This window comes from Eutrema salsugineum, unplaced genomic scaffold (genome assembly GCF_000478725.1).
Source record: "Eutrema salsugineum unplaced genomic scaffold, Eutsalg1_0 scaffold_22, whole genome shotgun sequence".
Classification (NCBI taxonomy): domain Eukaryota; kingdom Viridiplantae; phylum Streptophyta; class Magnoliopsida; order Brassicales; family Brassicaceae; genus Eutrema; species Eutrema salsugineum.
The window spans coordinates 435,478-458,645 of NW_006256812.1; the positions used below are offsets into that span (position 1 = coordinate 435,478).

A 23,168-nucleotide genomic window follows, 5' to 3' on the forward strand; every position below is an offset into this window, starting at 1 on the left:
ATAATCTATGAGTTGAATTAGCAATGCCATACTATGTACAGATTATTCGCTTCGAAGTGGAAATATTATATTCTACGCATTCAGATAGAATATCCAATTGATATATGAATCAAGGTAAGGGTTCGAATCCTACCATCAACAGACCCCTATACTATAATTAGCTTTTTTCCTATATTAATAAAAATATATGACTTTTTACATAGTTCAAAAATTAGTTCGCATTTTGACCCATGAGCTATTCCGTGCATCTAAAAAAAAATAATACTCCCTCCGTTTCACAAAGAGTGTCGTTCTGACATTTTTCACACAAATTAAGAAATAAAATAAAAGGTTTATTATACCCTTATTAATTTGCAGAAAATGACTCTTGGAATTATATTTCTAATTAATTTTCTGAATTTATTGAGGTTAAAAATGGTATTTTATGTTAAAAATTACATTGGAATTCTAAAACGACATTCTTTTTGAAACAAAAAAAATGTCAGAACGACACTCTTTGTGAAACGGAGGGAGTAACACAGCAATATCGTTATAGCATTTATTTCCAAGATAAATAAGCATTAGACTCAAGAGTCAAGAGTGTCATATATTCGCAACATATCCGCTTTTGACTGTTCTATACTACAATGTAGAAAGGAGAATTTTCTGCGGCTAATAACTCTTTTCAAAGGACTATTCAATGCTAATATTGGAGAGGAATTAATTGTATTTGATGTAAGAAATATAATTCTCCTTAATTACGCCTCTTGACTGAAGAAGAAAACATAAGAGTTGAAACCACAACTATTGTCTTATGCATAGCATGGGAACAAACAACCACCACTTTGCTTAGCAAATAAGGGGAGATTTTACAAATAACAAGAAGTCAGCAATGGCGACCATATGCCACCATTGGTCTCATCCAGATATATACTAGTCAACCACAATTTGATGAGTGTTCCAAAACCAGTACGTAGTTCAACTGATCAATTTAATTGATGTTTTAGGTAAAAGGGAAATAAATCTTAAGTTCGAGTTACCATGAAGGTTTTACGCTTCGGCATATTCTATTACTACTAAAAGCTGGTTTTGGACTTAGAAAAAAGAAGGGCGAGAGAACGCATGCATATCGCTTTGATAGTTCTTATGACATAAGATTAACTTTATATTTTTACCCAAAAAAATAAAAAAATCTTTATATTATTTGAACCATTAGCAAATTCATGTTCAGAGCTAGGCCTAATGGGTGAAACTTTCCCGATTTTGACAATGCCTAACTTTATAAGAAAATATATGTTTAAAAATTAACTGTGTACAGATTCACTGTGGTCTCCTACAAACTTATGAATGAAGACATTATTGCGACCATATACAGCTTCTCACATGTCCGAATGCAAATATTATAAATACATATATATATACAATTTGGAAAAAAATATAGATATTGCTATCCATGTTAGAAGTACAAAACTTTCCATGCCATAGATGGAACATTCTTGTTTAAAAATTACATTAATTGATATTTTTTAGTTGCAACATAGATTTGACATTTTATAATAATAATTAGCACCAAACGTCGATGAGACTATTGAGTTTGCATTGACAATGTTATAGATGGAGATTTAGATCGCATTTTTGGTGTAAATTATGCCATATACCATGGCGTATAAACTATAAAAGAACTAATATTTCATTTTAGAATTTGACCGAATGCTTTTATTAAAATACATTACTGTTTTTCATGAATATACATAAAAAAAATTTTGTTAAAGGGTTTTCCAATATATAAAATAAAATTTACATAGTTTATATGATATGTACCACTTTTAAAATATTTTTTTCCTAAAATACCATCGATGTCCATCCACTAATAATATGAAGAAAAAAGAGATATCTGGATATCCAAACGCTTTCTTCAAAAAAAAAAAAAAAGATATCCAAACGCAAGATAATACACATTCTCTTATATTTGCATATTCGCATGGAATAATCTGTGAATTTTTTTTTGGTAGAGTTGAATTGGATTTATTTGATAAGCGTCACAAAATTTCAGAGATGAATTCCAGAAGTAATCGAAAGAATTGAAAGGTTGTTTTAAATTCCACTCACTAGAACTCCAATCCCCTTGGGATAAAAGAAACTCCAATGCCACAAAAATAAAAACAAAATCGACAGAGAAGGGTTTGGATTAACGGTCAGGGTTACATCAAAGTCCGTAAAAGGAAACGTCAGCTTTTTGAACGTGAAAGTTGTAAGCTTTCCAAAGAATTTACATACAAAAGAGTTTTCACAGAACACTGAACATAGTCAATTTTAAGACTACATTCAGTCTCCACTTGTCCAAACATAAACGTTCATGCATAGGGTACACACATATCTTGAATTTAAGCAGTGATCCCGACCACGTTCAAAGATAAAATTGAACAGAAGCTAATAATGCGGTCGAATTTGGGGGTAAAAGAGAAAGGAAACCGAACTCGAATTCTCTTCCTTATTTAATTACCATAATTTTCCTACTGAGACAAGTTATAGGTAAATCATTAATTAAACGTAATTAAGACACTTAATTTTATACTAATAATTCATAATAATATGAAATATGACTATAAGTATATACCTTTCCACGTAGACCAACGTCACGAGACTTGGCTCTATATATAAGAAGAGAAACGGCTTAGTTTGCAACACCTACAAATTTCAGCTTTGATCACCTTGAAGAAATACATAATTTCTGAAAATTCAAAAGACAAAAAGAAAATGAAGGTGCATTTTTTCATCCTCCTTTTGATAATCTCATGGTTGTCGAAGAAGATTAATTCTCTTCCTCCTGAATCTCGAGTCCTCAATCGTAGTAGTTTTCCCGATAATTTTGTTTTTGGAACTGCTGCATCGGCATTTCAGGTAATAATTCAGTTGGTAATATGAACTTTTTCCAATTTTTGTTTTTTGAATTATGATAATGCAACTGGTTATGGACTTAATTAGAGTTGTGTGACGTTGACAAATAATGCAAAATCGAAAATCCGTACGTACTTGTAAGTATTATTCCCTTTGATGTGGAATTAAATACTGTAGAAGAAATGAAATTTAAAGAGATATAAGGCAGCTGTCTTATAAATTTGTTGCAATTAGAATGACGACGTTGATTTTATTCTTCACCTTTTGTATGTCATAATTTAAATGAATAAGAAATAGACAAATGATATGGTTTGTAACTATCGAGTTTTCTATAATTTTTTTTTCTATTTTTTTGTTCTTCAATTGTGTCTTAGCTGGTCCAATTGTCTATTATGTAGTACGAAGGTGCAACAAGTGAGGGTGGAAAATCGCCAAGTATATGGGATTACTTCAGCCACACTTTTCCAGGTCTCTAATACTATTATTTATTGATGTTTTTTTACAATAATTTAATATTATATATATATATATACTAGCATGCTATATGTATAATGTGATTTATAAAATTTTCAAATACAGAAAGAACCAATATGCAGAATGCAGATGTAGCGGTCGATTTTTACCATCGTTATAAGGTACTACAATCTTCGATGCCAAACGATATGTATATTGTTTCTTTGTTATTTATTTATTATTTATTTCGGTGTTTCGTTGTTATTTAAGGTCTTTAAAAGTTTGTTATTTTGGAACCATTATCATATTTTCCTAATTATCTAAATAAACAAAAAAATTATAAAAACCAGGATGACATCAAGTTGATGAAAGGGCTTAATATGGACGCTTTCAGATTTTCGATATCGTGGTCTAGATTAATCCCCAGTAAGTAAATTCATTATTTCTTACGGGCAAGTTTAGTTATAATTAATATTTATTTCAATATTTTGGTGGATTTTCTTAATTTATGATATTACTTTAAAGGTGGGAAGTTAAAGGATGGAGTAAACAAAGAAGGTGTACGGTTCTACAATGCTCTCATCGACGAGCTTATTGCTAATGGTAAGCGGAATACTCAATTAAATCAAACAGCTAATGAACATTAACTATATTATACGTTAGAGTATCTTATATCATATGGTCTGTTGAACAAATATGTATGTGCAGGCATTCAACCTTCCGTGTCCCTCTATCATTGGGACCATCCTCAAGCTCTCGAGGACGAATATGGTGGTTTCTTAAGCCCTCAAATAATGTTAGTGAACTTAACAAAATACTCCAAGACGTATCCAAATAGCCATCTTTTATGATTAATACAATATAGATTAATACTTAATTATTATTGTAATTCTCTTAAACCAGAAAAGATTTTCAAGATTTTTCAAGAGTATGTTTTGAAGAATTCGGAGACAAAGTTAAGATGTGGACTACTATAAACGAGCCTTACATCATAAGTGTTGCGGGCTACGATACAGGCAACAAAGCGGTTGGACGTTGCTCGAAATGGGTTAATAGTAAGTGTCAAGCCGGTGATTCCGCTATCGAGCCTTATATTGCATCACATCATCTTCTTCTTGCTCATGCTGCAGCTGTACAAGAGTTCCGAAAATGTAACAAGGTGCATATACAGAAGCTCTAATTTGAATAATGTACATTTTGATTATTTTTAATCTTGATTTTTAAATTAATAATGATATGTGCATGTGACAGACTGCAAACGATGGTCGGATTGGGATAGTGTTATCGCCTTTGTGGTTTGAGCCTTATGACTCTACTTCTCTTGCCGATAACGAAGCTGTTAAGCGAGCTCTAGCCATTGAACTAGATTGGTAAGTTGTTATAAATTTAGATAAAATCAAAACACTTCTAATGTTTTTTTTTTGTAATCCTAAGATATTTATTCATCATTTTTTTTTTGAATATGTGTATTAGGCATTTAGATCCAGTTATTCACGGAGATTATCCAGAAATAATGAAGAAACAAGTTGGAAATAGATTACCTTCCTTCACAGCAGAACAATCCAAAATGTTAAAAAATTCATCCGATTTCATTGGAGTGAACTATTATACTGCTCGCTACATTGCTCATCTTCCTCACGTTGACCCTGCACGACCTCGATTCAAGACTGATCAACAGCTAGAATGGAGAGGTAAGAATACTAATTTTAATATCCATATATCCCATATATATGACTATAGTTTTTTTTATGAAAATCAATAAACTGCTAAACTTATTTTTTTATGTGTGTTTTTTCACAGTAACAAATCACAGTAATCACCAAATGGGACCAGGGGTACGTAAATTCCTAACTACAAATAAAAGGAATTGATTTTTTTAAAAATATGAATGTCACTAAAAAAATTAGAGTATTAATGTTTTTTTTTTTGTTGACACACAGGAAGATCGAGGCATACTCCAGTCAGTACCAGAAGGTTTACGAAAAGTTCTTAACTACATCAAAGATAAATACAATAATCCTACAGTCTATATAAAGGAGAATGGTGAGAAGAAAATAATTATATATTTTTTATCAACTCAACAGTAAAAATTCTCGTCCTTAATTTTTATGTGGAAAAATATTTTTATAGGAATTAATGACCACGACGACGGTACAAAATCACGAGAGGAGATTCTCAAGGATACATTTAGGATAAAGTATCATGAGGACCACCTCCAACAACTCCACAAAGCTATAATGTAAATGCTGCTCTACAATTTTTCAAAAACGGATTCCATTGTTATAAACGCACAAAATTGCATATATTAGTTAAAATACCTTTATATACTTAACTGTTTACACTATTAACTGATTTTTTTTTTGTTGAAGGGCCTTCATAACTGATTCAAATTCATTTCGAAATATTACAAGCTATTTTTTTTTGGCCAAACATTACAAACTATTTTTTATCGTTTAAATAACTTAAATGATACTTGATAAAAAAATGAGTACTAAAATGCTATGATTTTTTTAAGAGAATATAATTATTTAACATGTTATATGTAATATGATTTGGATTATTTTTTTATTGTTATAACAGAGAGGATGGATGTGACGTCAGAGGATATTACACGTGGTCGTTACTAGACAATTTCGAGTGGGAGCATGGATATTCTACTAGATTCGGTCTGTACTATGTTGACTACGACAACAATCTCGAACGGTATCCCAAAGATTCCGTTAACTGGTTCAAGCAGTTTCTCCGTAGACTTGTCGTCAAGAATGAAGATACAGAGGAAGAAGTATGGGATGTGTCACGTGACAAATCACATGAGGGATGGAGTAATAAGACTATGGATGATTCGGAAGGTTTCGAAGCAAACATTGGCTCGATTATCTATCTCATGACGAACACATCGAGAAGAGAAGAAGAAGAAAGGGATCAATGCACATTCGAGATTCCTTATGATCGGTTGAATTTATTGTTGGGGTCGCATACTTCTTTTGGACTCTAGAGATACGTTTTGTGGATATTTTTTTTTTTCAGATTTCCAAACTAGATTTTTTATATAAATTAAAAAAAAATTGCCAATGTAGGGGGAAATTTGTTGGCTGGAAAGAACAACAACTAATGAGATATCCATAATTCATTAGTTGCGGGGTTTCTATACTTATTGGCTATTGCAATGATTAGTCTTTTGATAACATTATCGTCGAACAAAACCACAAAATAAAAACCAATAATGTACACTGGACAAAAGAAAACTATAAGTTCATAATGTAGGTTACAGTGATGTGTACAGATCATATCTACATCTATGGAAAGTTAGAACATTTTTTTTTGCTAACTATAAAATTACAGAGGCCTTGAAGAACCAAATATTCTTTGAAAGTCCTTTTTCCCACTATCGACGACCAATGTACTGTCCTTATAAGGGGTACTGAAAAACAAACAGAAATTTTGATAGTGACATATAAAATTTGGGTAACGTAAGAGTTCTTTATGGAAGAAGGAGGTAACGTAAGAGTGTTTTTAGTGCGAGATAAGATTCGACTACATCTTTTGTACGGATGTCAACATTTTTTTGGGATTTCGTCCACGTTACATATGGATATTTAAAATTAAATATTATATATAAAAAATTCAAACATCACTTAAAATGAAATATATGGATGAAGTATATAAAGATTGAATAGCTCACTTCCCTGTTTGCCACATCAGTTTTTTTGGAAGTTGCCACTTGTAGAAAAAATGATCAAAAATTAAATGGCGAGTAAACTTCTATTTATACATGTTGCATCGATATCTTCCTTATTCTGTTCTTCATCACTCGCTCATTTTTTTCGTTTTACCCTATCTTTATTTTCTTATAATTCATATAATTAAGATTATGAAAACCAGCCAAAAACTTCTTTATTGTTTATGTACGAAACGGTAGCCTTATATTCTTTTCAAATTAGGGTTACAAATCAAACCCTAAACAATGTAATTTTTCCTTTCCTATGTTTGCGAATTGTACCACTTGAAAAAGTAAGAATCTACTTCTTCACCACTCTGATTTCCTTCCAGCAGTCAAGTAAGTCCTTTGTAAATTGTAGTTCTAGGGGCGTATTCATCCGTCTAATTATTATTTGAACCATATGACATTTATTTTATTATTAGATCATATGAAATCTAATGGCTTATACTATAGCTATCGCATCAATATTATTATTATAGCACTACATAAATTTAAATCCTCATCATATATGTTGTTGAGCAATTATCGCTTTATTAATTACTCTTAGAATATAAAGTTTGCATCATTTAAAAATGCAATATTTGTTTTTTTTGTGTGTTATAGTATGCATTAACAGGTGTTAACTTCACAATATTTGCATAGGAAATCAAATAATTGACATGTTTTAATTTATAATAATTAAACCTCCAATTCCACTATATTTGCCTAAAGTATTATAAATATGCAACCAAAGGAGTTTGGATTGTGATGAATGTTACATCAAACGTTACGATTTCAGTAAAGTACGTAAAAAAAATACTCATTTTTTATTATCATGTGATTCGAGTTTTAGCTCTCGACTAATTTTTTTACAAGACGAATGTCGACGTCGAGCACACCACTCATCGAATTTTTAATATGTTAAAAGCACCATGAGTAGTCCACTCGTCAACTTTTTTACCGTGAAATTTGTAAGTGTTCTAGAGAGTTCTACATGCAAAAAAAGTTTTTGACTATAAAAATATATACTACTTCCACAGTTCCACGTAGATCAACATCACGAGACTAAGCTCTATATATATGTAGAGAAGCACATTGTTTGTATCGTCTACAAATTCATCTCTTATCACTGAAAGAAAAATGAAGTTGCATTTTCTCATTCTCTTTTTGACAATCACATGGTTTACAAAGAACGTTACTTTTGTTTCTCCTGATTCTCGAGTATTTGATAGAAGTGATTTTCCAGATGATTTCGTTTTTGGAGCCGCAATATCGGCGTTTCAGGTATTTTGTGGTCGTAATTATAACATGCATTAACAAAAAGGACATTAACGAAAAGAAAAAAAGAACATGAAATAACTAGTCGGGGCATTTCGAAAGTTTTGATGTTTTATTCAGCGTATATTGATATACAATTGGTCAAAGAATTTAACGTATTTGCTGACATATATGAAGAAAACGCGATATATAAGTCATCTGTCTTATAAAGATATTGCAATTTTTTTCTTATATGACCTTGATGGTCTTTTTTTTTATGTTGACAATGACGTTGATGATCATATTCTCCAGTCTCCACCTTTTCTTTATTTCACCATTAACAAATGGACATAAAAAAAAGCTGTAATCAAAAGTTAAGGAAAAAAAAAAGTCTGCAAATACAGTATTGGGTGATTCAGGTCGTCATCGTTTTCGATTACTCCGCCGCCTCTATCGATTCCAGGAACTCTCTTGGGCCTTTCTTGGGTCAATTAATATCTAAATTTTGGCTCAAGGTTTAGAAAAAAAGATAAGTATAAATTCTTCTTCATTTCCCATCTTGGTTCAAGTCAGGTTAGCTATTGTGGGCGTTTTGTAAACTTTGGTTGATGAGTTTTTGTAAATCACATATATAATATATTTTTTAAAAATATATATATAAATTATCTGAATATTTAGTTATTTTTTTAATATTGAGTCGAGACCTGAAAATATATAAATATTTTTTTCTGTTAAAGTGAAATGAAAAAGATAAAATTAAATATAAATTTTAGCTTTTACACTAAAATGTTTTCTTATTGTGTCTTAAAATTAAGCTGATCATTTTATCTGTATTATATATATGTAGACAGAAGGTGCAACAAGTGAAGGTGGGAAATCGCCAACTATTTGGGATTACTTCAGCCACACTTTTCCAGGTCTTCATTAATTCTTGAAATAAGTATGTTGTATGTATATATATATATATGTGTATGTATTAATGACTAATAACTGTATAATGGTTGTAAAATTTCCAAATCCAGAAAGAACCAATATGCAGAATGCAGATATAGCGGCCGATTTTTATCATCGTTATAAGGTACTATAAGCTGGATGTGAAAGTATGCTATTTCAACTTTTAAAGGTTCATAAAGAACTATTATTTGTTGTTATTCTGAGCTCAGTATTTTTCCTAACATTTAAGTGGCGACAAATTTATTAAACCAGGATGACATCAAGTTGCTGAAAGAGCTAAATATGGACGCTTTCAGATTTTCTATTTCGTGGGCCAGGTTAATACCCAGTAAGTGTAGTTACATTTTTCTCTTTTAACTCTGACTTTCTTGATTAATATTACTCGGAATATATTCTTAATTACAACGAACATGTTTTAATTTAAAGGTGGAAAGGTAAAGGATGGAGTAAACAAAGAGGGTGTAAAATTCTACAAAGCTCTTATCGACGGACTTATTGCTAATGGTATATAGTTGTCAATCAATTAATTAGATAAAACCTCTCCAATTAATCAAAATTAACTAATAAATAGGTATAGAATATCTCATGGTGGGCAAAAATATGTAGGCATTCAACCTTCGGTGACTCTTTATCATTGGGACCATCCTCAAACTCTCGAGGACGAGTATGGTGGGTTTTTAAACCCTCAAATGATGTAAGTGAAACAAACAAAGTATTGCATACTATGCACATCGAAGAAACTATAACTAGTCTACTTGATTTTTTTTGTTTCTAATTCAATAAATTAGAGAAGATTTTCGAAATTTCGCAAGAGTTTGTTTTGAAGAATTCGGAGACAAAGTTAAGATGTGGACAACTATAAACGAGCCTTCCGTTATAAGTGTTGCGGGCTATGACACGGGCAACAAAGCGGTTGGACGTTGCTCGAAATGGGTGAATAGTAAGTGTCAAGCCGGTGATTCAGCCGTCGAGCCTTACATAGTATCACATCATCTTCTTCTTTCTCACGCCGCGGCCGTACAAGAGTTCCGAAATTGTAACAAGGTTTGTATATATATAAGTTAATTTTTTTTTCTTCTAATTTTAACTTGTCATAAGAAAAAAGAAAATTTCGTGTGACAGACTTTACAAGATGGTAAGATAGGGATTGTAATATCGCCATGGTGGCTTGAGCCTTCAGACTTTACTTCTTCTGCTGACAAAGAAGCTGTTGAACGAGGCCTTGCCTTAGAAGTAGATTGGTATGTTATACCTTACAAATAAAGGAATTTTTTTTTCCCATATATTTTGGAATCATGTAATTTATTTTATCTTCTCAATATATACGTATTAGGCATTTAAATCCGGTGATTTACGGCGATTATCCAGAAATCATGAAAAAATATGTTGGTAAGAGATTACCTTCTTTCACGGCAGAACAATCAAAGATGTTGCGGAATTCATCGGATTTCATTGGAATAAACTATTATAGCGCACGCTTCATAGCTCATCTTCCTCACATTGACCATGCGCGACCTCGAATCAGGACTGATCATCAAATTGAGAGGAAAGGTAAGAATGCTAAGTAGATATTAAAAGAACTTTTTATTATTATTAGTAAATACAAGTGAAACTCGTAAATTAAACTAATCTTTATATGCATCACTTGAGCAGAAGCAAATTACAGTAATCACCTAATCGGACCACGGGTATGTAACTTTCTAATTACACTACACATATTTTTTTAAAAAAAGTTTATCTTTTTGTTTTAAAACAGCGTTTTAAAACAGAATGGTTCAAAAAAATTATAGTAATATTCGTTTTTCTCTTTTTTATTATATTTTTTTCAAATAGGAAAATCCAGTCGTACTCTACTACTCGTACCCTGAAGGTTTGCGAAGACTTCTTAACTACATCAAAGATAAATACAATAATCCTATCGTATATATAAAAGAGAACGGTGAGAAAAAAAAAAAACTATTTGCTTCTTTATTAACAGTAAATTTTTAGCTTGTAAAAAAAACTTTCTTAGCTAATCTTTAAACTGTTTTTTTATTAACATAATTTTTTTAGGAATCAATGATTACAATGATGGTACAAAATCACGAGATGAGATTCTCAAGGATACATTTAGGATAAGCTATCATAAGGACCATCTTCAGCAACTCCATAAAGCTATAATGTAAACTCCGGTCCACATGTTCTATATATCTATGTTAAAAAAACTTGTATTAAACGCAATTTGCGTTTACTAGTTAAAATATTAGTGTTTTTGAAAGAAAACTATATTACTAGCTTTTTTGGGTCAAAAAATCATTATGAAACTTTAATCGCAATTTCCAAATGGTATTTGAAATATTGTTCTTATGATGAATGATTTTAATTATTCTAACTGTTAATAACAGATATGATGGATGTGACGTCAGAGGATATTACACGTGGTCGTTGCTGGACAACTTCGAGTGGGAGCATGGATACTCTGCTAGATTCGGTCTGTACTATGTTGATCACGAAGACGATCTCAAACGGTATCCTAAAGATTCCGTTAACTGGTTCAAACGGTTTCTCAATAGGCCGGTCGTAAAAAGTGAAGAAATAGAGAATGAAGAAGTATGGAATGCGTCACGTAAGGAAGAATATAATAGTAAGACTTTGATCGATTCAGAAGGTTTCAAGACATCGATTGATTCTATTGTCAGTCTTATCATGACAAACGGATCGAGAATAGAAGAAGAGGAGAGAGATGTCTGCGCCTCTGAGAATCCAAATGATCATTTTGGTTTCTTGTTGGGGCCAAAAAATTCATTTGGATTCTAGAGGACCTTTTGTGGACGAGGCTCGTTTAGATTTTCAAGTTGTAGCCTTTAGTACTCTATGTATATTACCAGTAAGGGGAAGATCCAGTTGACATGTATTTGTGATTATGGATTGTGATCACATGAAACTCGGAAAGTACTGTGTGTGTTCTTTCGTTTTTGTAATTTGAAAGTGAATCCTATGAGATTTGAAACAAAGAGAGGTTAAATGACTAAAACAAAACCGACCAATAACCCCCTTTTCCACCTTAACCACTATCTATGACTCTTGTCTTCTTCCTTGACTTTTTTTTTTCTTTTGCTGGCACGAAGACTCTTGCTTACGGTTCCTTTATTGCTTCTTCTTCTCTATACTCTCATCTTCTACATCTTTTTCTTCTCACACTTTCTGTTTCTTTGTTGTGTAGGATTAAGCATAGGATGAAACTCCAACACGTTGTACCCCGACCTAAAAAAATAATCAACCGGAGTTACATAACTTCTTGAGATTTTGTCCTAAATAATAATAATAATAATAATAATAATAATAATAATAATAATAATAATAATAATAATAATAATAATAACCTACCGATATTGTATTCTTTGGTAAATATTTTCATTTTTTTTATTTTAACTTCCTTGTATTCATATTCTTTTGTTCCCCTATATTTCACTTTTGAGTTTTAACTTTAAATATTAATCTTCAAATTAAAAGAAAAAATTACTGAGTCAAAAGAAAGCGAGACTAGAGAAAAAGTTAAACTAAACGTAAAAATAGTTGGTGAAGGAAAACAGAGAGAAGAGAAAGGAAAACAGAAAATAAAGAAAAGGAAAAGACTAACATGTGTCGATATCTTTATTTTCTTTAATAACTTTTTGTTGTATATTGTAGTTTGTTAATTATTGACGCCACGTATCTATATCAGCTGATGCGAACAAGACAGACACATTTACTGGTCCTGGCAAGAACTTTCATAATCTACCCTTAATCTAATTACACGATACGAGAATTAAAATTGCCGCCGCGGGACCCAGTTTACACCAGATTTATAGCACCAGTTTCCATTACAAAAGGGATGCGAAAAATTGGAAGTAAAATTTTTATTCAGTGTCGTTATTAATTTTCAAACTAAGAAATGACGTCGAATGGATACTGCTCTTCTTAAATTACCGCCTTATCCTAGCTAGGTATATCATAATATCCAGGGAAAATCTATCCACAAAGTAGTTATAAAATTCTTTTACAAAAAATTAGTCATAAGTATTGTAACTCCTTTTTATTTTTAATTTGAACAACAGGTACGTATTGTAACTTTATTATAATGTTTTTGTTAACAACAAAGTTTTGAACTCTTGGTCCATAACGGATGATCGGCCAGCACAAGAATGAATAAAATTCTATGAAAAACTCCTAATATGATATAATGCGAAATGGAAAAGGCGAGAGTCTTGCATTTGATCACGGTCTTTGCGACAAAGATATGTCCATAAACTGCAACACAAATCAACTAGCTAGATTCAATGTTTTTTGTGACAAAAGTCACAAAAAGAGATGAAAAAATAACTATTTTGAAGATTGCCATTTTTTTCTTGGTTTGCCTTTAAAACTTTTGAAAATTATTCTGTTGTCTTAATATGTTCCTGAAAGTTATTAACCTTAGTTTATTTTCTTACAAATCATATTAGTTATTTTGTTAAGATTTTCATTTTAAGTTGGGCAAAGTTAGTATATACTCCCTCTGTATTTTATTACTTGACGTTTTAAGATTTTTTTTGTACCAAAATAATTGACGTTCTCGTCAATCTAGAGAGTTACTAGTAGAAAATGACTTTATATACCCTTTTTTAATAAGCTGTGTAATAATTCGTATTAGATGAATTTCTTAATCTGCGTAAGTTTTCTAAAACGACATGTATAAAAAAACAGAGAGAGTACTAGATATATGACGAAAAATCATTTCAATGTGCACCACAGATATTCACCACAGATATTCGTGGTTCAACCATTCAATAAATAAATATTTAAAAATGATACTCCTTCCATTTCACAAAGAGTGTCATTCTGACATTTTTCACACTTATTAAGAAAACTATTAAAAATACTATTTTGCATTTCATTAATGCATTAAATCACTTTTTTCTCTAATTAATACGTTAAATCAATAGAGTCAAAACTGGAATATTGTTTAAAATTCTGCATTGAAAATATAAAACGACATTCTTTGTGAAACAAAAATAAAACCTTAAAACGACACTCTTTGTAAAACGAAGAGAGTAATATTTTTGTTATTGATAATATTAAAAAAGAGCATTTAAGGAAATTCATCATACTATACATGAATCTTTTAAATAATTTTTTGATAGCTGCGTGGAAATCGCAAATACAATTTTTGACCCAAAAAAGTAATACCACTTTGGAATTTTATAAGGAATATCTTTCTTTTTATACAAACGAAACGTTCATTAGCATAATAAAGAAATGTTAAGAGCTAATCGACAAACAACATTGAAAACATTGACCCAAAAGCTAATCGACAAACAACATCAATTAACATTATTTATTCATAACCTGGTTATTGTAAGAAATAGCTTTTTCCTCCCTTATGAAAAAGAATATTTTCTCTTCTGGTAACAAGTTTGGGTTTAATGTATTTTATAATTTCCCTGACACATATATATTCGCTATGTTCATTACAGTGGCTAGTGGAATTCGAATTCTAGTTCGAATCTATGTTGATGTTTTACATCCTCATATAACCAGTCGAGAGATATTTTCACGGGTTAATCATTTATTTTTGTGTATTGTATTAATGTTTTTTTTGGTAAACTGTATTAGTGTTCCAAGTGACATATTTACCATGATGCATATTTATTTTGTTCTTCATTAAACGGTTCTTCTTAAGTCTTAATTAACTGTCTTAATTAACTAAGTAGTAACCAATGAATGCAGATATGTTTTTTGTTGACTAATGAAATGAAGATATCAAATATCCTACACGAACCCAAAAAAAAACACGATGGGGGTTAAAATATACCATTAAAATGTAAACACGAACCAACATCATTAATAAATATACCATTAAAATGTTCAAATATATATATATATATATCCCATTATAATGTTCAAAAATTTTAAATATATATTATATATATTTTAATGGGGGTTAAAATATACCATTAAAACGTAAAATTGAGATATTAATAAATATACCATTAAAAATTTTTCAAAAAAATATATACCATCAACATTTACAAAAAGTTGAGAATCAAAAACCAAATCAGTTATGATTTATGTATGAAAACATGTTTTGATTTGATTGATGTTTACTCAAGTTTTTCTAGAAATTCTCTCTCTGATTTATAAATAAATTGACAGAGAGAGTAATTTTTTTGACCTTATGAGATCGTGCCTAACAATTATATTAATTGGAAGGTATAACCGTTTAATAGACTTCATCGTACTTTGGCAAGAAACTAATATGGATTAAAAAAATTAGTATTAACGATTGAGTAGTTATTCTCCCAAACAAATAATGTCGATTTACTTTTCGTCATGGGAGTATAAGTCAATGAAAGCCTACTGACAAAGATCATATGATCTAATTCCTTAGTCTGATACTATTCCCACTCTTATCGCCACGTGTATGCCCTAGCTTCTTCGCTCTATATAACCCCTTATATGTGGATTAACATTCTCAGGAGACGGTGAGCATACAAGCCCTAGTTACATTCTAAGTATTCAATAAATAACTTTGCTTAAAATGGCAATTAAGCTTGCACTTTTAGTCACACTATTTGTAGCCTCATGGGCTGTTTCAAAGGGAAGATCGCTATCATTTTCGACAAAACCACTTGATCGTTATAGTTTCCCTCCTGGTTTTAGTTTTGGTGTTGCCTCTTCAGCTTACCAGGTTAGTTGGTTTTTATGTATATATGTTGCTTAATTTTTTTTTGTGACACTGAATAATAAATTTTTACCTATTGCCTCACAATTTTAAGTGATTAATTTGTAATGATTATATATATATATATATATATATATACGTTCATTTGATTCAGTATGAAGGTGCAGTCAAAGAAGGAGGGAGGACGCAGAGCATTTGGGACAACTTTACACATGCATATCCAGGTCTGAAAATATAAATCAAATATTAACACTTTCATGGTAAATTTAACTATTAATTACTATTCTATCTTGGAAATAGTTGTTTGCCCTATAAATGGTAAGTGACATGGTAAAGTGTTGCAGAAAGGACAAATATGGACAATGGAGACATAGCCGTTGATTTCTATCATCGTTATAAGGTATGATTTTTTTACTTTTATTTGCGTAGTGAGTAATTGTTATTTTACATGTTTGGCCATATAAGTTCTTTTTAAAATGTGTCAGGAAATATGATTCTGAAAAATGGGTGGAACATAAAACTTGACCCAAATCTTAATTTAATAACATTTTGGGTCTTATTTTTCATTGCTTTTAACAATTGTTCACGTACATACTGAACAAGCAGGACGACATTAAATTGATCAAGGAAATGAATATGGATACTTTTAGATTCTCCATCTCCTGGTCAAGAATATTACCAAGTGAGTAGTAATTAAAATTTCGAAATATAATTTAAATTAAGAATTACATAACTATGTCTTATATATATTTGCAATTTTATACTTACTCATTTATTGATCTTTCAAAATTTGAACATTCAGGTGGAAAGCTAAGCGATGGGGTAAACAGCGATGGAATTCAATTCTACAAAAATCTCATTCATGAACTTATTGACAACGGTCAGAATCATATGCTTAAACGAGTTATATATATAACACACCTCTCAAATAACATTTCTGATCATAGAATATTCAAACATATACCCAGGCATAAAACCTTTTGTAACTATCTACCATTGGGATATCCCTCAAGCTCTAGACGATGAATATGGTGGCTTCTTAAGCCCTTTGATCATGTAAGTTACATATTAGATTATTCAGTATATTAGCATATACAGAATCAAAATACGTACGATAAATATTTTTAATTTATATGTTTGTAAAACAGTGACAAGTACAATTAATCTTCTAATTTTCTTTGATGTTTGTAAAACAGTGATGATTTCCGGAACTACGCTAGGGTGTGCTTCGAAGAATTTGGTGACAAAGTCGATATGTGGACAACCTTCAACGAACCATATGTTTATAGTGTTGCGGGTTACGACAATGGTAATAAAGCAATGGGAAGATGTTCGAAATGGGTAAACAGCTTATGTGTGGCTGGTGATTCGGGCACGGAACCCTACTTAGTTTCTCATCATCTTCTTCTAGCTCATGCTGCTGCTGTTGAAGAGTTTAGAAATTGTGACAAGGTTTATAAAACAATATTTTCACTATGTTAATGAGTTCGTAAAGTGGACCAACTTGTCTTATATAAGATATAAAACCTTAACTTTTCTGATTGGGATAGTAATCAATATTTTTTTGTAAAACAGATTTCCCAAGATGGTAAGATAGGCATAGTGTTATCTCCTTTTTGGTTCGAACCTTATGATGTTGCTTCCCATTCTGATAAAGAAGCAGTTGAAAGAGCTCTTGCCTCCTATATTGGTTGGTAAGTTGTCTTATTTACAATTTTGTAAATTTCATAATTAGTAGTTTGAATAAGTTTTCTAGGATGATTGATCGATTATCTTATTATTTGTGTAGGCATCTCGATCCTCTAGTCTTTGGAGATTATCCAGAAACGATCAAGAAAAACGCTGAAAATAGATTGCCTTCTTTTACCAAAGAACAATCAGAAACTATCAAAAACTCATTTGATTTTATTGGAATAAACTATTACACTGCCCGATTCGTTGCACACCAGCTTCATAGTGACCCTTTACGACTTCGTTTCACGACGGATCAGCAGCTCGAGTACAGAGGTAAGAACCTCCAAAATTTCCAAGAGGAAAGAAAGCTTAGTTTTTTAATCCTATTCCAATCACATCAAATGAGTTTTTATCCTATTTCAAGCTTCAACAAAAACTGATCATTTTTATATCTTTTGTAGTGACAAATCTTAGTGGCGATTACATCTCTTCACAATCCGTATGAATTTCAATCTCTCTTAGATTTTTTATTTATTTAAACTTAAATTGAATCACAATTTTTGGAACAGTGATTGACTTAAAGTTACTCTTTGTTGTTTCAATTTCAGGATGGAAATAAAGTTATCTATTCATATCCTGAAGGCATACGAAAGATTCTAAATTACATTAAAAATAAATATAACAATCCAATAATTTACATAACTGAAAACGGTAAGAACCTATGAGAATTAATCTTGACCATTTCAATAATTAACTCTCATCTAATTGTAATTTATTTTTTGTCAAACATCTAACTGTAATTAACTGTAGGATTTGATGACTACGATATTGGGACGATTCCGCGTCAGCAAATATTAAAGGACACAGAGAGAATAGAATACCACGAGAAACATCTTCAAGAACTCCATAAGGCTATCACGTAAGAAAACTTCACCATATATACGAAATTGATTAATGACTAACAATCTTGTGAGATACTCGATATTAATGCGTATATTATACACGAATGCAGTGAGGATGGGTGTGACGTCAGAGGCTATCTCGCATGGTCGTTGTTAGATAACTTTGAATGGGAACATGGATACACTATGAGGTTCGGTCTGTACTACGTTGATTATGCAGATGATCTAAAACGATATGCTAAAGATTCTGCCAAATGGTTCAAACATTTCCTCGTGAGATCACAACAACGGACACCGTCGGTTCTGTTTAAAATTATCAAGAAGTGGTGGTATGCGTTGCTGATGATCTAAGTTCTTTGAAAAAATCAGAGAAGCAATTGTGCATTATATACTACAATATTTAGTCATGTTTGCAAATATATATATATATATATAATATTTTTAAAAGAACTAGAGCTTATTCGGAATTGATTTTTCAAATTTAAAGCAGTATTAGAACCGAGAATCTGACCAACGCCAACGAAAGTTCATGTGAAATAGTTAGCAAAAAAAAAAACGGTAGATCTAAAAGGTATGTTACATATCCTTCCTTGGTCATAAAAATACGTTTGATATACCAACGTGAATATAAAAATGTATACACTCAATTCATATCTACAGTATATGAATTTAGGTGTAATAAGTAATATATATAATATAAGTGAATTTGTTTACTGAAAATTGCAATAATATTCAAAGAAATATTGAAAGCCTTTGGTAAATAATAATAATAATAATAATAATAATAATAATATTCAAAGAAAAAGCAATAATATTTTACTATATTTTTTAGCAATACAAGGTACAGGAAATTATTAGATGTTACTACAATTTAATTAAAACAAGGTACGGAAGTTATTACTACGATTTTTTGTATGAATTGTAACTAAAAATAGTTGTTGGTTCGATGGTCTACTAAGTTTTCTCACGCGAAATAGAAAATATCACAACAACTGATGATCAACTTGTAATCACATAGAGTAAACAATTAATAAATGAAAGACCTGAAGGCAATGAAAGCGAGCTGATTTACTCTGTAAATATTTTTTTTAATTCCATGATATGATTGCCCTAGCTTCCTCTCTTTACATAACATTTACAAGGAGCTAGTAACATGTCGACAACGATCAGCATTTAAGCCCTACCTATTTAACTTCTAAGTGTATTCGTTTAGTTATTTTGTTTAAATAGGCTGAGAAAAAAGTAGCAATCAAGCTTTTACATGTAGTCACACTCTTTGTGGCTTCATGGGCCTTTTTGGCTTCTTCTTCTCTACAATCTCATCTTCTACATCTTTTTATTCTCACATTTTATGTTTCTTTGTTGTGTAGGATTAAGCATAGGATGAAACTCCAACACGTTGTACCCCGACCTAAAAAAGTTATCAACCGGAGATACATAACTTCTTGAGCTTTTGATATCAACCTTTTCCTAGAAAACAATAATAATAACCTACCGATATTGTATTCTTTGTTCAATATTTCATTTTTCTTAATAACTTCCTTGTATTCATATTCTTTTGTTCTTCCCTATACTTTTACTTTTGAGTTTTAATTTTTAATATTAATCTTAAAGGAAAAAAATTACCGAGTCAAAAGAAAGTGAGACTTTACTTGTATAACTTAATCTAAACGTGAAAAGTTGGTGAAGGAAACAGATATAAGAGAAAGGAAAACAGAAAATCAAGAAATGGAAAAGACTAACATGTGTCGATATTTTTAGTTTATTTAATAATTTTTTTTTTATGTTTTTGTTTGTAAATTATGGACGCCACCACGTATTTATATCAGCTGATCCGTTGATTTTGCTAAGACAAATATTTATATATCTATCTATATGACTATTTATATGATAATATATATGCATAGAGAATATAAGACTCAGCAGCTACGACCTCACCATATAAACATCGAGCTTAAAGGTTAACAAGATGTGTTTCTCCTCTCGGCGAAGAAACTGACTAAGTAGAGAAAGTCACAGCAGTAAAAGAAGTTTCTTTCAATATAGGCACAATCAGTTCTTCAATATTAGACACTTATGTATGCTCTTCGCGTACCATGGTTATTGGCAGTGGTGCGGTCTCTATCCTCACGTCTAGCGATAGCATCTGTAACCATCCTCCTAGCAGCAGCGGCTGCGGCAGTATCTGCGTTCCTCTGCCTTGATGGCCTTATTCCATTTCTTCTAGCACTCTCTGCTCTCATCACACTGGGCAAACGATCAAGATGGAACTGCAGTCAAATATTGATGAGGTGATCAGAGAAACGTTCAATCAAGAATTATCAATGGCATAATATAAATTTCTATTTTATAGATAACAAAAAGAATCGAGATAAATTGTTGATGATTCTCTCTCATCGGCAATGAGCACCGGCACACTACAAAGAATATCTTCCACAAAATAAAGTTATTGAAGGAAAAAAAAATGAAAAAGTATAGTTGAAAGGAAAAAATTATCTAAACGAAATAAGCAAAGTAGAGTTGAATACCTCTTCAGCCACTGTTTGAAGCTGAGGAATGCTACATCCTAGCTGCTGTGGCATGTCTATTCTAGGATACAGTTCAGGTAACGGTGTTCTCCTTAGATAAGTTCTGTTCTTTTTACTGATAAAAACATTAATGGATTTGATACACTTGGTTTCCTTTTTTGAACTTAGTTTGTCTCAAATGATAAGTAATTCTTCATTTGGTCTTAGAATCTTTTAGGATCAGTTTTTGGTGACAACTTGCATCATTTTGTTCTATTCAGGCTAAGGAAACACTATCTGAGACAGATTTCCTATCTGCAGTGGCTCATCTCTTTGAAGATACTGAGAAGGTATTCAACTCTATACTTTGCTTATTTCATTTAGATAATTTTTTCCTTTTAACTATATTTTTTCATATTTTTTTTCTTTCTTCTATAGCTTTATTTTGCGGAGGACATTCTTTGTGCGGTTTGTTTCGATTCTTTTTGTTATCTATAATATAGAAATTTATATTATGCCATTGATAATTTTTGATTGAACGTCTCTTTAATCACCACATCAATTTTTTACTATAGTTCCATCTTGATTGTTTGCCAAGTGTAATAAGAGCAGAAAGTGCTAGAAGAAATGGAGCAAGGCCATCAAGACAGAGGAACGCAGATACTGCCGCAGCCGCTGCTGCTATGAGGGTGGTTACAGATGTTATCGCTAGACATAAGGACAGAGACCACACCACTGCCAATAACCATGGTACGAGAAAAGCATACATTCAATGCCTAATATTGAAAAACTGATAGTGCCTATATTGAAAGAAACTTCTTTTACTGATGTGAATTACTTATCATTTGAGATAAACTAACCGGGTTAAATTTTTGGATTTTGGGCCGTAAGGAAGAATTTACTGGAGTCAACCAGACAACCACTTGTGTGTACCAATGAAAACATCAGCCATTACAACATGACCATGAGGAATGAAAATGATCACATCACACAGTTCTTGCATACACCAACCCAATTAATTTTTTTTTTTGTCTGCAAAAAATATCATAGGCTACAGCGACAGGTAGATCTTAATAATGCGTTACTTGTCGTTAAAAAAGGTACTTATTCGGTGTCGTTAAAAACAGTACTATTCTAAAAAAAATGTTTTTATCTTTACTAGAAAATTATCATTTTGTATTATAATTAAAAAATTTGTTGATCAATAAAATCAATTGTATCGGGATTATAGAAATCATGAACAACTTAAAAAAAAACGATTATTAATAAGTGATTTCTAGTTTAAGAAAGTTAACTTCATCTTTAAATATTATTTTTCATTTACGTTTTTCTTAGTTTTGAAATTTGAGATATAGCTTCATTACAATATTAAAAAGGATCATTTTGTGTTTAAAAAATGTAACTTGTACAAATATTAGAGTTAATAATTCTTTCCAAACATTTTGTGTTTTTATTCTCATATTTTAAAATATAGCATTTGGATCATAACTATAAAGTAAGTTGCTGACAGTAATAACTAATAACCAATAGCTTTCTAGTCACTTAATCAGTGACTAAAGTATTAATATTACTAGAGACAAGTATTGAATTGATTCCTTTATAACCAATCTGAATTTGAGCTGTTCTGTGATTTTGTCTTGTAAAAAGTCGACGGATGTTGACCAGCAACAACAACAAAAAAGTCGACGGCAAATTTGACTAGTTTCGATGCCACGTTACCGTCAAGACTGCTTCGAGTGGGACCCGTTGATACAATCCACGACGAAGTCCAACATACACCGTTCACGCATTTCATGATTAAATTACAAATATATCCTCTTTCTCCCCAGTCTCTCGTGAACGATTCAAAGTCAACGGCGACGCTTCTCCATTCTCTCGTTTTTTCTTTCTTTCTACAAAACATTGACTGTCGATAAATAATAATAACTGCTTTAAAGTATTAAACTATTCATAATCAAAAACAATAGACGCAGTGCCGACGATATCATCATCTCATAATAAGTCAAATATGTTGTTTCTAATGATAAAATTATAAAAACATGAACATTATTAGGCGCAAAAGCTAAAAACTAACTTCAAAGAAAATAAAATTAATTATGATTATTTTTTGTTTTTTTTTGCGAAAAGGATTTTAATTAATTATGATTATGCATGCATTTTAA

General features: G+C 31.1%; 3 protein-coding genes across 4 annotated transcripts; all 3 read left to right on the top strand.

Annotated features, from left to right (window-relative positions):
* The first annotated feature begins 2,671 nt into the window (after positions 1 to 2,671).
* Positions 2,672 to 6,463, top strand: LOC18015464 (beta-glucosidase 28). The gene is made up of 13 exons (XM_024155004.1): positions 2,672 to 2,880; positions 3,276 to 3,345; positions 3,457 to 3,512; positions 3,681 to 3,756; positions 3,856 to 3,933; positions 4,039 to 4,126; positions 4,234 to 4,489; positions 4,582 to 4,700; positions 4,804 to 5,021; positions 5,131 to 5,165; positions 5,271 to 5,373; positions 5,461 to 5,569; positions 5,911 to 6,463. Exons 1-13 carry the CDS (start codon positions 2,737 to 2,739, stop codon positions 6,323 to 6,325), a joined length of 1,767 nt encoding a protein of 588 aa, XP_024010772.1. The 5' UTR covers positions 2,672 to 2,736; the 3' UTR covers positions 6,326 to 6,463.
* Positions 6,464 to 7,727: 1,264 nt separating this feature from the next.
* Positions 7,728 to 12,233, top strand: LOC18015465 (beta-glucosidase 29). 2 transcript variants are annotated; one of them, XM_024155106.1, is made up of 13 exons: positions 7,728 to 8,314; positions 9,135 to 9,204; positions 9,310 to 9,365; positions 9,494 to 9,569; positions 9,668 to 9,745; positions 9,848 to 9,935; positions 10,030 to 10,285; positions 10,364 to 10,482; positions 10,575 to 10,792; positions 10,895 to 10,929; positions 11,075 to 11,111; positions 11,294 to 11,402; positions 11,626 to 12,233. In XM_024155106.1, exons 1-13 carry the CDS (start codon positions 8,171 to 8,173, stop codon positions 12,035 to 12,037), a joined length of 1,698 nt encoding a protein of 565 aa, XP_024010874.1. In that variant the 5' UTR covers positions 7,728 to 8,170; the 3' UTR covers positions 12,038 to 12,233. The 2 variants fall into 2 exon arrangements, with proteins under 2 accessions (XP_024010874.1, XP_006397625.1); XM_006397562.2 differs by having other exon boundaries at positions 7,730 to 8,314; positions 11,075 to 11,180.
* Positions 12,234 to 15,738: 3,505 nt separating this feature from the next.
* Positions 15,739 to 18,867, top strand: LOC18015466 (beta-glucosidase 31). The gene is made up of 13 exons (XM_006397563.2): positions 15,739 to 15,929; positions 16,078 to 16,147; positions 16,268 to 16,323; positions 16,530 to 16,605; positions 16,726 to 16,803; positions 16,892 to 16,979; positions 17,120 to 17,375; positions 17,499 to 17,617; positions 17,713 to 17,930; positions 18,059 to 18,096; positions 18,206 to 18,308; positions 18,408 to 18,516; positions 18,610 to 18,867. Exons 1-13 carry the CDS (start codon positions 15,780 to 15,782, stop codon positions 18,848 to 18,850), a joined length of 1,602 nt encoding a protein of 533 aa, XP_006397626.1. The 5' UTR covers positions 15,739 to 15,779; the 3' UTR covers positions 18,851 to 18,867.
* The last annotated feature ends 4,301 nt before the right edge of the window (positions 18,868 to 23,168 follow it).